At 37.6% G+C, this 15,963-nt stretch overlaps 1 protein-coding gene across 1 annotated transcript in view; it reads right to left on the bottom strand.

The window, feature by feature from the left end:
- The window catches only part of iars1 (isoleucyl-tRNA synthetase 1), a 190,122-nt gene that overhangs the window by 56,463 nt on the left and 117,696 nt on the right, over positions 1-15,963 (bottom strand). The window contains exons 23-25 of the mRNA XM_060835504.1: positions 14,066-14,187; positions 10,534-10,636; positions 9,461-9,544 (exon numbers count right to left, since the gene is read on the bottom strand). Of these exons, the coding sequence (XP_060691487.1) occupies positions 9,461-9,544; positions 10,534-10,636; positions 14,066-14,187 (309 nt within the window). The remainder of the gene's footprint in view (positions 1-9,460; positions 9,545-10,533; positions 10,637-14,065; positions 14,188-15,963) is intronic.

Here is a 15,963-nt window from a genome sequence, read left to right as displayed (position 1 = left end):
TGTCATGAATCATGATTGATAATGATGCATGAATCAAATTTAGGAAACAATTGCTCAAACACACTTCATCTCCAGGCCTCTCACCAAAATAGCAAATTACAAATGTAAACAAAAATCTATCTATTCATTAATGCATAATTCTGGTTAAAAGGATAATCACTTCAGAGAAATGAGCTAAGATAGGATTTCTGGCAAGAAGATGTTAATGGAGTCCAATAACCATCCTAGTAGAGTGTCAAAGTCAAATAGAACGGACAAGAAATGATGACTTGCCAGGATCCCCACATGCCAGCAACAAATAAAATAAAAGATACTGTCACAAACAAAAACAAATTGTTGGAAAATCTCAGGTCTGATGGCATCACTTCTGATGAAGGTTCACTGGATCTGAAAAATTAACTCTGATTTCTCTCCACAGATGCTGCCAGACTTGGCAGCACAAAAACAAGAATTGTTGGAAAATCTCAGCAGGTCTGGCAGCATCTGTGAAGAGAAATCAGAGTTAACTTTACAGATGCAGTGAACCTTCGTCAGAAGTGATGCCATCAGACCCGAGTATCCGCAGTCCTTTCAGTTTTAAAAGATACTATCAGCTGTTTACCACAGAACAATAGGAACAGAAGGAAGCTATTTATAATTACCCCATGAGCTTGTTACTCCATTTCATAAGATCATGGTTGACCAGTGACGAAACTTCATTTATCTGCCTTTGCCTGTTTCATTAATCAAAGATTTAAAATTGCCTATTCATTTCAAAACTAGTGCTCCCTGTGAAAAGTAGATTCAAGCACTACCATCCTGTGCACATACAAGTGTTCCATTACAGATCTGGTTTTAATTTTTAGGCTATGTTCCCTAGTTTTTTTCATTCTCCCAACAGCATAAATAGTTGCTAATTATTCTTTCCTTCATACCTGTACAACTTCAATCAAATCAACTCAGACTGCCAAATTCAGGTGATTCCACAACAGGTTTTGTGATCATTCTGCATGATTTAATTCATGGGCTTCCAGGTGCTATTCTGATAAATTTATACACAGTCCTTTGATAGTCAATGTGTGCTTCCTAAGGAGTGGTGTACCCAATTGCTTAAAGTATTCCTCACATGGTTTAACTAGGGCTTTGTACAGATGAAGAATTATTTATACTACTTGTATTCTAATTGCCTATAAAGTTAGCACTTTAACAACCTTTGATGGGGGTCAGTACCAGGACATGACATTTTAATTATCTATGCGACCTAAACCCAATTCAGCCAACCCACTGTGTGACTAATCCTTTATGCTGAAAAAATAAAGTAACCTAACTTTGAATCTCAGAAAACAACCAGCTTACAAATTGCTAAAAGAAATACACGAGTGGAAACAGCAGCATGGAAATATGGAAGTTCAGTGACAGCAGAAGCGTTTGGAGAACAAAGGGTGCATTCTTGTGGAGGCAACAGGGACCTCAGCCACTGCTCAGAGAACCGTGAATGCCCCATCTTTGTGCATTCCAGCACTTGGCAGGTCAGTATGAGGCAGATCTATGGGACAACACTGTAAAGAGTGGAATTGATGGTTGCTGCTGTCACAATCACCAATCTGATGTTTGGGATATTGACAGAAGAAAAGATGCTCTCTTTTCGTGGTGGTCCCCCAACCACATCTCAACACCTGCTTTGACCAGGCACTGAATGTTTTTGACAGAGGGATTTTCCCACCACTCATCTTCCCAAACCAGCAGGTACATGCAAAAATACGAAAAGGTTTGCTTACTATGATCCCCACATGGCAAGCCTTCTGCCTGCCATTGGGTTAACACCAGAACTGGTGGGATGAGGTATTAAGTGGGTATCAAGTGTCTTGCAGTAAGAGGACTTTCCTGCCACTGACAACTGGGGTGGAAGCAGGGTCCCCACCCACCTCCAAGGGCACAACATTCCTTCTCCCCTTCATATCAGATGCTTGCCATGCAAGCAAGTGACTATTGGGGTAATGCATTCAGGTACTGATAAAGCACATGAGTTAGCATTAGCTAGAATACAAGGGTATTGATTTAATGAGAATTAATTAGCAAGGCAAGCATAATTAGTCTACACTGAAGTACGGCAAAGATTAGAATAAAATGCTAGCTACAGTTGAACTTGCACTTGCTCTTCAGAGACCTAACATAAAACAAAATATTTAACAGATTATTACATACGTATCACCAGTGCTGTTTCTCTAAAGAGAACAGGGAAAATACTTGAGACCTGACAATAAAACAGCAGGAAAAGAATTACGAACACCGTACATAATAAGGTTATATAGAAAAGAGCATAAGAGACCATCTGACCAAACTGACAGTTGAAATTTCTGAACTTTCCCATTTTGAAAATTGAGATGACAGAGTAAATTCAAAAACTGAATGGAAATTAAGAAGAAAGAGTTATTATCTTTCTGCTGACATGAAAACACAAAAAAGTTAATAAAGAATCCTTAATCTGCAATAAGTGTACTGTAGCCATAACTTGGAATAAGTTAACAGACAAACAGACAAGTGGTGATTTTTCCCAATAGCTACCAAAAAAATAGATCTGACCAGTCAAAATCCAATCTCTTCCAAATTTCCAATCTGCTAATTATAGAGCTGTAACTGTCACCAAATAAGAGAAGCCAATGGAAAAATTGAACTGATATGCCATCACTGTTAAAACCGACAACTGAGCCAACATATATTCTGATCTTATTGACACTCCAAAGCCAATTAATGCAGTTTTCTTTCTTCCACATGCACTTCAAAACATTTTTATAATAAATGGCAAAGTGCTTTTTGACATCCTTAACTGCAACTAGTTTTCTCTAAAACACTCTCAAACAGCACACAGAAACATCTCTCGGCTGGTTTTATTACTCAGAGACAGCACTTAGCCTGATGAACAGCAGGTAGAAAATTACTGTATTCACAACTACTAGATTGGAGAAACAAAATTACACTTCAAAATCCAAAATGTTGTTAAAACTCCAGTAGGTTCCGAACAGATTCATATCAAGCCCAAATTATCACGTGTTCAAAATCTGTGCATGTCATAAGAAATATTCAACAATTTTCAAAAATGGCAAAACCAAATAAAGACATTTTATACTTTTCCATAAAAGTAAGCATTTGGCAATATAATAGAGATAGTAATTCAACTTTAAACTTGGCTCGGCTGTTTTTTACATTACTTCTGAGAACCAAAAATCAAATACTTAAAAGCCACAAGGCTCAAAGGTATTGTATAATCAAAAACAAAAATAGAAATTGCTGGGAAAAAAAACAGCTGGTCTGGCAGCATCTGCGGAGAGAAATCAGAGTTAATATTTCAGATTCAGTGACTCTTCTTCACACTGATGGCAGCTAGGAAAACGTTGGGTTTTATGAAGAAGATAGGATGGAGTGAGTAAGGAGTAAACAATAAGTGGAGATTAGATTAGATTTCCTACAGTGCAGAAACAGGCCCTTCGGCCCAACAAATCCACACCGACCCTCCGAAGAGTAACCCATCCAGACCCCCTGACCTACTCCCTACTAATGCACTTATCACTATGGGCAATTTAGCATGGCCAATTCACCTGACCCATACATCTTTGTGATGTGGGAGGAAACCAGAGTACCCGGGGGAAACCCTTGCAGACACAGGGAGAATGTGCAAACTCCACTCAGACAGTCACCTGAGGTTGGAACGAACCCAGGTCCTTGGCGCTGCAAGGCAGCAGTGCTAACCACTGAGCCACAGTGCCACCCCATAGAGACAGAGCCCAAAGAGAGATGAGGACAATTGGACAAAGAAGTGGACAACAGCCAACCTAGGAGAATGAATGGCTGCTAATGGGGACTATTTGTGGCTAACAATGAATTGTGTAATAGCAGACCATGTGACAACAAGGCCTGGTGTGTGGGGTTGGGGCTAGGACACTGGAGAGCTCAGGCCCAAAAATTATTTTACGCAACATTGAGTCTGGAGGGCTCAAAGTGGAAAACAAGGTGCTGTTCTGCTAGTTAGTGCTCAGCTTTGTTGGAGCCTTGCAGCAAGCCTGAGACAGAGCCAGGAAACAACGTGATGTGTTGAAGTGGCAGGCAACTGGAAGTTCAGGGTATTTTTTTTGCAGATAGAATGTAGTTGTTCTCCAAAGTAATCACCCAGTCTATACTTTGTTTTCCCAATGTGGAAGAGACTACACTGTGAGCAGCAAATGCAGTAGACTAGGTTGAGTGAAGTGCAGGTAAAGTGCTGCTTTACCTGGAAGGTGTGTTTGGGCCCTTGGACACTAAGGAGGGAGGAAGCAAATGGGCAGGTGTCATACCTTATGCAGTTGCAGATGAGGTACTGCAGGACTGTAGGTGAGGGCCACTTTGAGAGTGTAGGAGTGGACCAAGGTGTCCTGGAAGGAACGGTCCATGCGGAAGGGGTAGGCAATATGGAGGTGGTAGTTCATTGGAGGTGGAGGAAATGGCAGCTAATGATCCTCTGGCGGTGGATGCTAGTGGGATCCTATTGTTGTTGCTGGAGGCAAGAGAAGGGGTGAGGACTCAAGTATGGGAGATGTGGGCCGAGGGCTGAGTGAACGACAGTGCTGAGGAATCCTTAGTTGACGAAGAAAGTGGACATTTCAGAGGCTCCCTGATGAAGGTGGCATAATCAGAATAGATGTGATGAGATGGAAGAATTGAAAGAATGCAATAGTATCATAAAGAACACAGAACAGTACAGTATAGGTCCTTGGGGCCCTTGATATATCGGCCTTTTATCCTACTCTAAGATCAGAGTCTCTGCAGAAAACATGGTGTGACAATGTAGAGTCAAAGCTACTGTGGGATTGTAGTGAATATTGGTGGACATTCTATCCCCAGAAGTGGAAACAGGGATATCGAAGAAGGGAAGGGTGAAGTCAGAAACTGAAAGCAAAATTGGTAAACTTTTCCAATTCTGGATGAGAGGGGGAAGCAGCACTGATATCATCAAAACACCAGAGAAAAGGTTGTGGATGGGATCCAAAATAGAACTGGAACAAGAAATGTTCCATGCCCCTCACAAAGAGACAGGCATAACTCGTGCCCTTGGATACCCATGGCCATCCCTTTTACCTGAATAAAGCAAGAAGAGTTAAAGGAGAAGTTGTTGAGAGTAATGAGGAGCTCTACCAGGTGGAGGAGGGTGCTGGTGGTGAATGGGGGCAGTTCTGGTCTTTTTTCCAGGAAGAAGCAGAGAGTGCTGACAGCATCCTGACAGGAGATGAACATGTAAACAGATTACAAGTCTATGGTAAACAAGAAGAAGCTGGAGCCCGCAAACTGGAAATTGTGAAACGGACGTAAAGCGTCAGAGGAATCACAGATGTAAGTGGGAAGGAACTGGACAAGGACAGAAAAAAATACGAACCGAAGTAGGAAGAGAAGAGTTCTGTATGGCAGGCAGAAACAATGGGGCTGCCTGGGCAGACCTGTTTCTGGATTTTGCGAAGGAGGTAGAATCGTGCGTTTCAGGGTTGGGCGACTATGAGCTTCCATGATCCCTCTGATGCTTTATGTCAATTTCAGAATTTGAGGTGCAACTGTAGTGTCCCTATCTCTGAGCCTGGAGGCCTAATTTCAAGCCCCACCTACTGCAGAGATGTGCAGTAACATCTCTGAACAGTTTGATTAGAAAATATTTCTACTCTGTCAACAGGGTACTTGTCGCAGAGCAGCAATGTCCCCATCTTTGAACAAAAAAATATGTGTTCAAAAGTCCTACCTGCTCCAGAGATGTGCCATAAACAGGTCGATTACAAATATCTTCACTCTGCCAGTTTACCCAAAGTGGAGATGTTGCCATAGAAATTTGACCAACAAAATAATTATTCTGTTGCAAAACTGCAGCACTTTAAAATCTGTAATGATGCAGTACTGAAACTGTATGGCAGCCTGAGTCAACCTCCACAGGAGAGAAAATTAGATGGAGAAAGAGTAGATTGATTCAATCATTGATTCTAACACCCTGCTGTAGCAATTCCTACTGAGAGTCTACCACCTGAGCCTCATCAAGCCATGCTGATGTAAATTGACCTGAAAAGCAAAGTTCAGGCAGCACTGAATGAACAAATAATTTTTTCAGTAACACAATTCAGTCAAACTGGAAGAACAAAAACTTGCCCTTGAAAATACTTTACATCAGTATTTTCAACCCCACTTGCCCTCAAACGTCAGTCAACGTCAAATAATATGAAACAATCTTAGTAGTGGAGAGTTACATTCACTTATGAGTCGGATGCTCAAGGATGGTTTGACTGATGTAAGGGGATGCACTACATATTGACATGTTGTTGGCCGCTTCTGCCTTTCAGCAGTGAAATTGAATAATCTGTGATGATATCATAAACAGGGTCAGACAAAGTCAAAAAGATCAGATGTAGGAGAAATTTTAATGCCAGATAGAAAAAGCTGAGAAAATGTACGAATCAATCGGGGGGGAAAACTGGAAAATGCAATTGAAACAAAATATTAGACAAGAAAGATTCAATTTATAGAGCTTCTTTCTCAGCTCAGGATATCTCAAATATACTTTACAACCAACTAAGTTATTTGAAGTGCAGTTACAACAGTGGATTTGCATGGAGCAAAGTCCCCTGAACTGCAATGATGTGACTGACCAGGTAATAATTTCACATATGCTGTTGACAGATAATAGTGCCATAGGATCAATTAACTTCATCCAAGAGTATAGCTAGGGTGTCAGGTTAATGCCTATCAGAGACACCAATTGTTAGCAAAGAATCTAAATCAGGAATCTCAACTCGTGAGACAGTCTTCACACACTTGCATTATTTTCACCAGGAAAATTTAACAGGAATTTCTCAATTTTCATTGGTAAAATATCTTAGGAACTGTAATGGAGAAGAGCTGAAACTAATTCCTGACATCTCAGAACAGTTTCAAACATTAAAAAATGGACTAATTCTCCTCCTGAAATTTAAGTGGGAAATCCTTGTAAATACACAATACCTAATTTCCAAAGGATTAGCTACCAAAGCAGTGAATTAGTTGTAGAGCATTTTATTTGTAAACAACTTTTTGATAAGTGAAACAAATAAATAAAATTATATTAGGTTATCAAGACACAGTGTTTAGTATTTTGGCCCAAGATCCCCTTAGAATTTTCAATCTCAAATCCCAAATTAATGATGCACTTGCTTTACTTTCAGTGCTACTGGGGAGGAGTGTAAAACATTGAGTTTTAAAGGCCATAAAACTAAACCCACTTCATGTTCCAAATTAAACCCAAGTAGTCGAGTAGTCGTGCATGTAATACTTGCTCATTTCTTTGCATGTACTGCCTGAAGAAAATGTTGATAAAATCTATTTGTAAAGTCAACCATTGCATGCAAATACATACAAATGTATCCCATAGCACATTGCACTAAACTATATTCCATTCAGCATAAGAAAACTGAAGTATTTTTGTCCATGTTTGAAGCAGCGAAGACCCATGAAAAGTATGTTAAAAATATTCTAAATGTAATTTAGCCTCTTTGTAATATTTCACCCAGCTTTTGACATTTTATATTCTGCAGATGTCAGAACCACTTAAAATAATGTAATACTTGGCCACTATATTTCCAAGAAGACAAGGTGAAAATGAAATACTGTCATTTTATTTGTCATTATCTGGCAAAGCATCCAGTAATACAAGTGATAAAGATTCCTTTTGAAGACATTTGTAGCATATCAAGTTTACATGATAACCATTGAGAATCGCTGAACTAGTCATACGTTCTGAGCCTTGTAGAGACAATTCCAGAGTGTTGTGAATTTCAAAAGAACATACAGTGCAACTACAGAGATGAATCATATGGCTTTTAACAAAATACTTTAGTCAAAATAATCAACCCGTAAATCCAGAACTTTGCCAGCTTACCTTAGTGAATAGACTATCAAAATGATTTTCTTGGGTATGTTTAATGAAAAGATCTACCTTCCGTCAAGGCCAGATCAAGAAATAGACTGAATTTGTTTTAACATAAGAAAAGACAAAACTGAAATTTTCTAAAATGGTGAAATGCACTATAAACATTTAGTGCATAAGTGCAATGCCCGAGACTACAACATCTCAAAAATAAATAAAATCCTAAGTGCATATAAAATTTTATAATTCAAAAATGTGGAATACAATCTGGTGTGAACTTAATAACTTTAAAGTATTTCCTAACAAATAGGCCATATTAACATAAACAGATCAATTTTATGTAAAGTTACTGCAGCACCATGAGATGTAGTTGCAGACTTTGCTGAGTGCATACAATCAATTGAGAATGGTCATGTCAATGTTTTGTCCTGGAAATTCCTTTTTAATGCTCCTATCTGAGCACAATGGCTTACCAATGTAATTTATGATGCTTAGGAAATTACCTAGTAAATATGGTCAGAGCAAAATTCCAGGTATTAGCCATCAGAGAGATCTTCTGCATCGTTTTAATCTTTTCTTCATCAACCTGATATGGCTGGTTGGTGGTGTTCTGCTTTAAACTATTTGCTTTTAAACTATTGTGAAAGCCAACCTTCAAAGTACAAGTATTTGGTCAAAAACACAAAATGAAGGAAAGCAGCACAAAGATTACATTTTTATACACAGTTTGTCTTATTCATTCTCAGTGCCTCCTTTACTAGTGTAAAGGGCCACAAATTGGCAAGGAAAAGCAGAGTAGAAAACATGACTGCAGAAAGTTTGAAACAAACCCACATCAATTCAGTCAGGTGAAAATTCTAAACAAATGAATGCTAAAATGAGTTGAACAAATGAAAAACAGTATGATAGCATAGTCAGATTACGCATTCTATCTTCTATATTAAATAATACATAGCTATTGATAACCTTAAAGCATTTTAATGGTGGTAAAAAATTGGATTCCAAAACCCTTCCTCAAAATAACTTCTAGTCTATCATTTTTGTAAAAATATATTCATTCTAAAACATTTCAGTAAGCACAAAAGGAGATCAGAGCCACAGTGCAGTATATTAATTATGATATTTAACATTTTCTTTGAATTTAACAGCTATTGCAGTTAGCTCACAAAACTTACAAGCATGTTAAAAATGAAAGTGCTGTTTCCAGGGACCCAATAGCAAGTAGTGCAAATCACAATTGATGACAATATGCAGATCAGGGGTATCTTTTGCTCACCAAATAATGTAGGCCAACTTACACACTAATAACTTTATGCAAACAGCAAATCCCAGCCGATTATGTTATTTTACTAATAGTAAAGTAACATCAGATTTTCTGGGAAGATGAATCATAAAGAAAGCAATAACTTATTTAAAACAGGTGAACGTCACAACGCATTACTGCACGTAAAAGTATTAATTTTTCAGTTTGGTTAACAATATTTTACTTGACATTACAGGCTAACAGAATTATATATAAAGGCTCAACTTAAAAACTAATACTTGGATTGATAAAACAAATGCAAATGAAGTTACCTCCAGAATGTATTTCTCTAAGGCTCTAATATCATTAATTGCTTCTGAATCCTGGTGAATGACCACGACCTCTTTTAAAGGATACTGAAAAATAAATTGAACAAACCTTTCAGCATTGTTTGTAAGGCTACATTTACATGCTAAAACATATGGCCAGTAAAGAAAACAAAAAAAGGAAAAGAAACAAAATCTGAAAACAGATCATAAAGCCAGACTTTGAGCTAGAAACAAAGCATGGAAAATAATCAAATAATTAAAAACGTGCACAATTTCAGGCTGCTTAATACAGCATACTTTTACTGACATGTTAGGTTAACTATAACGTTGCACATATGTGAAACACTAACAAGACTTCTTCAATACTTACAGAATCCTTATGCGCATGATTAAAGGTACGGTAAGTTTAATTTGCTGCCTTTGAACAGCAAATTGACAAATGAAGGATGAAGAAAATCATTTTCTGTGAACCTAAATTGATTGAAAGCTGTAATTGCAAGTACGTGATCTGTATGGGTGGAAAATAAATTCTCTCTCGTAATAAGAGTTGAAATATTCTTTCTTATAAGTATTCCAGAACTATATTTATCATAGCATCCCTACTGTGGAAGCAGGCCATCGAGTCCACACTGATCTTCTGAATAGCATCCTAACCAGACCCACTCCTGTAACCCTGCGTTTCCCATGGCTAATCTACCTAACCTGCACAGCTTTGGTCTGCAGGAGGAAACTGCGGTAACCGGAGGAAACACATAGGTAGAATGTACAAACTCCACACAGACAGACAGTCGCCTGAGGCTGTAATCGAACCCGGGTCCCTGACATTGTGAGACAGTAGTGCCAACTTTGCCAGGGCAGTACAGTATTTAATTGTTTTTTCAAAAAAAACTTTGTAGAAATTCCAAGTAATTGATATGAAGAAATGAAAGGTGTTAATGACAATACGTTGGTCCATTGTGATTATCCTGTTTCAGTGGAGTACGCTGAGCACAGAGGCAGAGTTTAGTCTCTATAAAGACCAAGAATCAAAAACAAAGCTGCAGCATTACTTTAAATTTCAGATGGTGTGTACAAACCTTAACTGGGAGAGTCTTCCTGTCTCGGATCACTCTTCCAAGTTCAATGACTGACTGCATTTGAGCAACTGCGCCTTCGATACGTTGGTCAATGACAGACTCCCTAAAGTAATAAATCAAACAACATTCACAAAGGAAGGGATGAGAAACATACTTTGACCACACTTAACAAAGCAAATTTCAGGAAATTGTTAGAGGAAGATGCAAGCCAAGGACAAGTATACAAGGGCATAAAACAAATCAGAGTTACATTCTATTCATCCCAAATGTAGTCAAAGACACAAGTTCTGGGAAGCATCGATCAACATTATGATGGAAGAACAGACACAAGCAACCAGAGAATCCACATTAAAATTAAATCATAATTTTTGCATGGTACGCAACATCTCCAAAAACAAATCAGTTACTTGTCACCTCCCAGGAGATTGCTTCCCTTCCTTGCTGAAGGAAGATTAAGAACAGGAGCAAGGCGAGAAGGAAGATGCAGAACTTACAGGTGCCTTCAATGCACAGAGGTAGCAAAATGTGGAAGGATCTCAAGGTTCTCAGCATGTTGCCAACATTCAGGGTTGTCTGATACTGCCACGTTTCAGCTAAATTCCTCTAACTTAGGGGATGCCTGTGAAAACGCTGATGATGCAACATGAATCACCTCATAGAATGTCAAAGAAGGATGCTCATCTGCTCAGGGGTTTCACTGACATCATTTATGGGCCCTTCATCCCTTGACATTTTGCCTTCCTTTTCCTATACAGCCATTAATGAAAGGAGGTGCGAATAGCTGGCTTCATAAGCTTAAAAGGCGAATAGTCACATTCTAGATTCACAGAACGATTATGGTATAGAAAGATGTCTCAATGTCCACATATGTGGAAGACACTCCAGTAATGCAATGCTCTGCCCAATGCAGTGATCTCTGTTCTCAGTTATTTCTACCTGGTATCAGATGAGATGGAGGCAGTCTGCACACTTGTCTGAGCGGTTTAGGTAGGTGCTTTTATCATATGCACCTCAAGAGACTACTATATCAGTGTCACTGGGCTCTAATGTATAGGTATCTCTTCAATCAGAGGGGCCAAGGTCAGTGGTGATGTTTGTTGCCTTTACTAAGCTACACTGCTATTTAGTGATTTGTGCAATTGTACCTCTAGATCCATTTGCTCCTGTACCTCATTTAGATTTTTTTCTTGCCAATATGAAAGGAAAACTGCAAAGTGGTTAACATACAAATGAAAATTAATTACCATCACAAAGAAAGATGTCAACTGACTGCATCCAATGTTACTTAAGTTTAATATAACTGAAATCCTCCATCATAATTGTTATTTTGAATCACCGCCACATTTAATGCAATTTGAGGAATGAATTCTAAGTGCCAAGGTGATTCAATAAATTAAAAATAAAATTATTAAAGCCTTTTTTTAAGGCAAATGCAAGCTGCTGATTATTACATGAGAAAAGGATACTTGAATTAGGCTTTAAGTTTTTTTATCATTCATCAGTAGAAACATAAATTATGCTGACAAACATATCCCATCTTAATTTATTGTAGGAGAACATGTGTAAGTGCTATCCCATTGCACATCTAACCATTGCCCAGAACGTATGGTGAGATCACCAATTTGTTTTTCTACACATTTCTCTGATTTTCTTTACAATGATTTCACGTGTTCATAATTTTAGAGTCACAGATCAGTTATCTCTAAAGATCTGTCTTTATTTTTCTTGCATCTCTCATTGTAAACTGAAATTAGAAAATGACTATTTTAAAAAAGGATGGCTGGGACTATTGTCAAACATTTTGAAATCAAATAACCTGACACATATTGTCAGCATCGTTAATGTTCAAATAGTGGTTAAAACATAATTGCTGACAAACTGGAACCAAGAGGGTGTGTGGAAATGAAACTTTGTTTGGTATAAGTAGCTGATTGGTCTATAGACTGGTGACCAGTTATTAATGGCAAAAGTCTTCGGTTTGGTATCAACTATGTGACAATTTCTTGGCTAAGTAAACAGCTTGGGGCTGTGAACACAACACAGAGAAATATAACTTCATCAGAACTCCAGAAAATCTGTTATGTGCAGTAAAAGCAACTTTAAGCCCGCAAAAACGAAGCAGCTTATCTTTCTTTGAACTGTTGTTCTAAATTGTGACTTGTAATTAATAAGGCAGAGACCTTTTATAAGTGAACCAGCCACCCTGGACCTTTTGTAAACCAGTTGTAACATCTGGAGAAGGATGACTAAGCAGCAGTATTCTGACCATCACAAGAATCACAGCAATAATCACAGCAACACTTGTGAACAGGAACCAAACTACTTCGTGGTCTTCCCTTCCATCCATAACAACGACACTTGGTTTTTCTGATAGTTTATAGATCTGAAAATGGGCATTAATAAGGACATTAATGTTTTAATTAGAAGCGTTATATGGCAATGGCTTATAATTGTTTTCCTGCAGCTAGAGTCTAACTACTTGTAATAGATAGTAATTTTGGTTAAGAACAGAAATCTGATCCATGCTTTCATTCAGTCAGGGTCTGAAATTAGGCAAGTTCAGGAATCTTTGTATAACTTAATTTTTAAAGCTTTTAACTTTTGTGAAGATTTCGGGATAAATAGGGCTTGATTTCCAGTGCACTACCCGAGTGAAGTTCGACATTTCTCAGATGGTAGAATTTTATGTCTGAGGCAGTTAAAGTACTTAACATATTTTATGATGGCTTAAAAAATGCCATGTATATTTGGATTTGTAAAATAAAAACTACCTTGTATTTCTAAATTAACAGTGAAAATCCAGACCAAGAAAAACAAGTATAAAATTTACTTTTGTATAAATTATATATAAAAGACATTGGAATAAGAAGGTAAAACTAAATTTCAATATCAACAAGACAAATACAAATGGAAAATATATAAAGGGAAAAGTTACAAAAGAGGAACCTGCAATAGACACCAAAGGATTTCAGTTTTTTGGTGCTTTCACACAAACGAAACCACTAATATTTTAAAAAATTTATTTCCGCAGCATTGGCATTTAAGTAACACCATGCAAGTTGAAAATTTGCGAAATATCCTCTGAAAAATGGCTTTAACAGTTTTAAAGAGTAACCCTTTGAAGCAGCTAGTCAATAAATACAATTGCTAACAATATTCACAAAGGGTTCAAAGTCATAACATTTATCCTTTCATTTATATGGTGATATTGAAACTGCTTTTTTTTAAAAAGGCATTTTGCTTTGAGACAATAAATTAAAAGTAGAAATTAAAATGACATAAGCAAGAACATTAAAATGTTTTGGGGTTGATATTTGCCTGTAGTCAAACAATGATCAAGGTAATTTTGCAAAATTATTGTTGACAACAGTGTCAATTACACTAATTTTTATTGTTTATTCAGCAAAACTGTAAGCTTAATTAACAAATTCAGTTTAATACTCCATTTTGTTGCATTTTCTTTCAAAATTCTGAAAACAAACATGTTATGTTATATAAAATGAATACATTGTCCAATGAGAAAGTATCATACCTCACTTGTGGCAGCATAAGATAATGAATACTATGTGCATCTTTGTCTGGAACAGAGGGTAAGTCTATCAAGTGCCTTAAATTCTGGTACATCAGTTCAGTGATGAATGGTGTGAAGGGTGCCTGTAACATCATAATGTTAATATTTGTAAGTTACCACAAAAACAATCTAAACATTCATTGGAATAACCTAACAGGTTTGCCTACAATTTATCAAAACACAACTAGGAATTATTTTATTTTATTGTTTGTACTCATGACCTAAATGAAATGCAGCTGTCAGTGTGCAATATTAATTCAAGAGAATATCATTACATTAAGAAAAACTGACAAAGGATGATTACCAATATTGAACTAAGATTTACATAGATAATAATGCTAAACGTAGCAGTAATATCCTTTGATATAGAAGCAGTAATAATATGGTCATTTAGTAAGTAAAACATTTGGGAATTTTTAATTGTTTTAATAATGCTAAAAAAAGGACCAAAGGGACCAAATTTGTCTAAGTACAAAAACCTTCTTCAACTGACATTTTGATCCTGGGCCTGGAAACGGCACCAACTATTACCAATCAAACTTGAAGGCTGTGTAGAAGAAGAAAGACCAAGAGAGGAGCTAAGGGGGTTCCAAAAGAAAAATGGCACTGTATGCAAATCTATACAGGCAGAGTACTGCTTTTGTGGTAGGTGCTGCCTACAGAAAATTAACTAAATCCTCGACGGATAGGGTCTCGTATTCTGTTTGGAGAACGGAGAGACTGAAACTGGGATGAGATAGACAGAATAGATTGCTACATCAATGAACTAAATGAAGGAACTGAGGGCATTCTGGCTAGGTTTGCAGATGATACAAAGTTAGGTCGAAGGACAGGTAGCATTGAGGAGGTGGGAAGGCTGCAGAAAGATCTGGACAGGTTCAGAGAGTGAGCAAAGAAATGGCAGATGGAGTACAGTATGGGCAACTGTGATGTCATGCACTTCGATCGGAAGAATAGAGGCATGGACTATTTTCAAAAATGGAAAGAAAATTCAGAAGTCTAAAGTGCAAAGAGACTTGGGAGTTCTAGTCCAGGATTCTCTCAAGGTAAACTTCCAGTAGTTAGGAAGGCAAATGCAACAATGGCATTTATTTTTATATGACTTGAATATAAAAGCAGGCATGTACCTATGAGGTTCGGTAAAGCTCTGGTCAGACCACATTTGGAGTATTGTGCGCAGTTTTGGGCCCCTTATTTCAGGAAAGATATACTGGCCTTGCAGCATGTTCAGAGGAGGTTTATGAGAATGGCCTCAGGAATGAAAAGCTTAACAGATGAGGAATGTTTGAGGACTCTGAGTCTCAAGAAGGATAAGAGGGCATCTAATTGAAACTCACAATTTCAATTTTATGGCCTGGACAAAGTAGATGTTGGGAAGATGTTTCCATAGGCAGGAGAGAGTAGGAAATGAGAGCATAGTCTTCAGTAAAGGGAAGACCTTTTAGAATGGAGATAAGGAAAAAATTCTTCAGCCATGAATGGTGAATCCACTGTAGGCCAGGTCACTGAGTATATTTAAGACTAAGATAGATAGGTTCTTGACTATCAAAGGGATCAAGGGGTTATGGGGAGAAAGTGGGAGAATGGGGTTGATTGAATGGGCGAATTTCTGTTTTATGGTCTGACTACCTCAATGAAAGGCAGTCTTTGTTGCATCAGCTATTTTATGATGTGATCAGACTGATGTGACTTATTGTCAATTCATGTTTAATTTGCATTTATGATGTTTCATGGTAAAAAGATACAAAAGGTGAAATCTCATTTGACATCATGATGCTGGGTCATTTGGTAAATTTGTCTTTTCTGTTTTACAGATCCCATAGGATCCTAACACTAGCAGTGGGTATTGCTAGGACTAA

Source organism: Hemiscyllium ocellatum, chromosome 14 (assembly GCF_020745735.1).
Source record: "Hemiscyllium ocellatum isolate sHemOce1 chromosome 14, sHemOce1.pat.X.cur, whole genome shotgun sequence".
Taxonomy (NCBI): domain Eukaryota; kingdom Metazoa; phylum Chordata; class Chondrichthyes; order Orectolobiformes; family Hemiscylliidae; genus Hemiscyllium; species Hemiscyllium ocellatum.
This window is presented reverse-complemented; position numbering and strand designations above follow the sequence as displayed.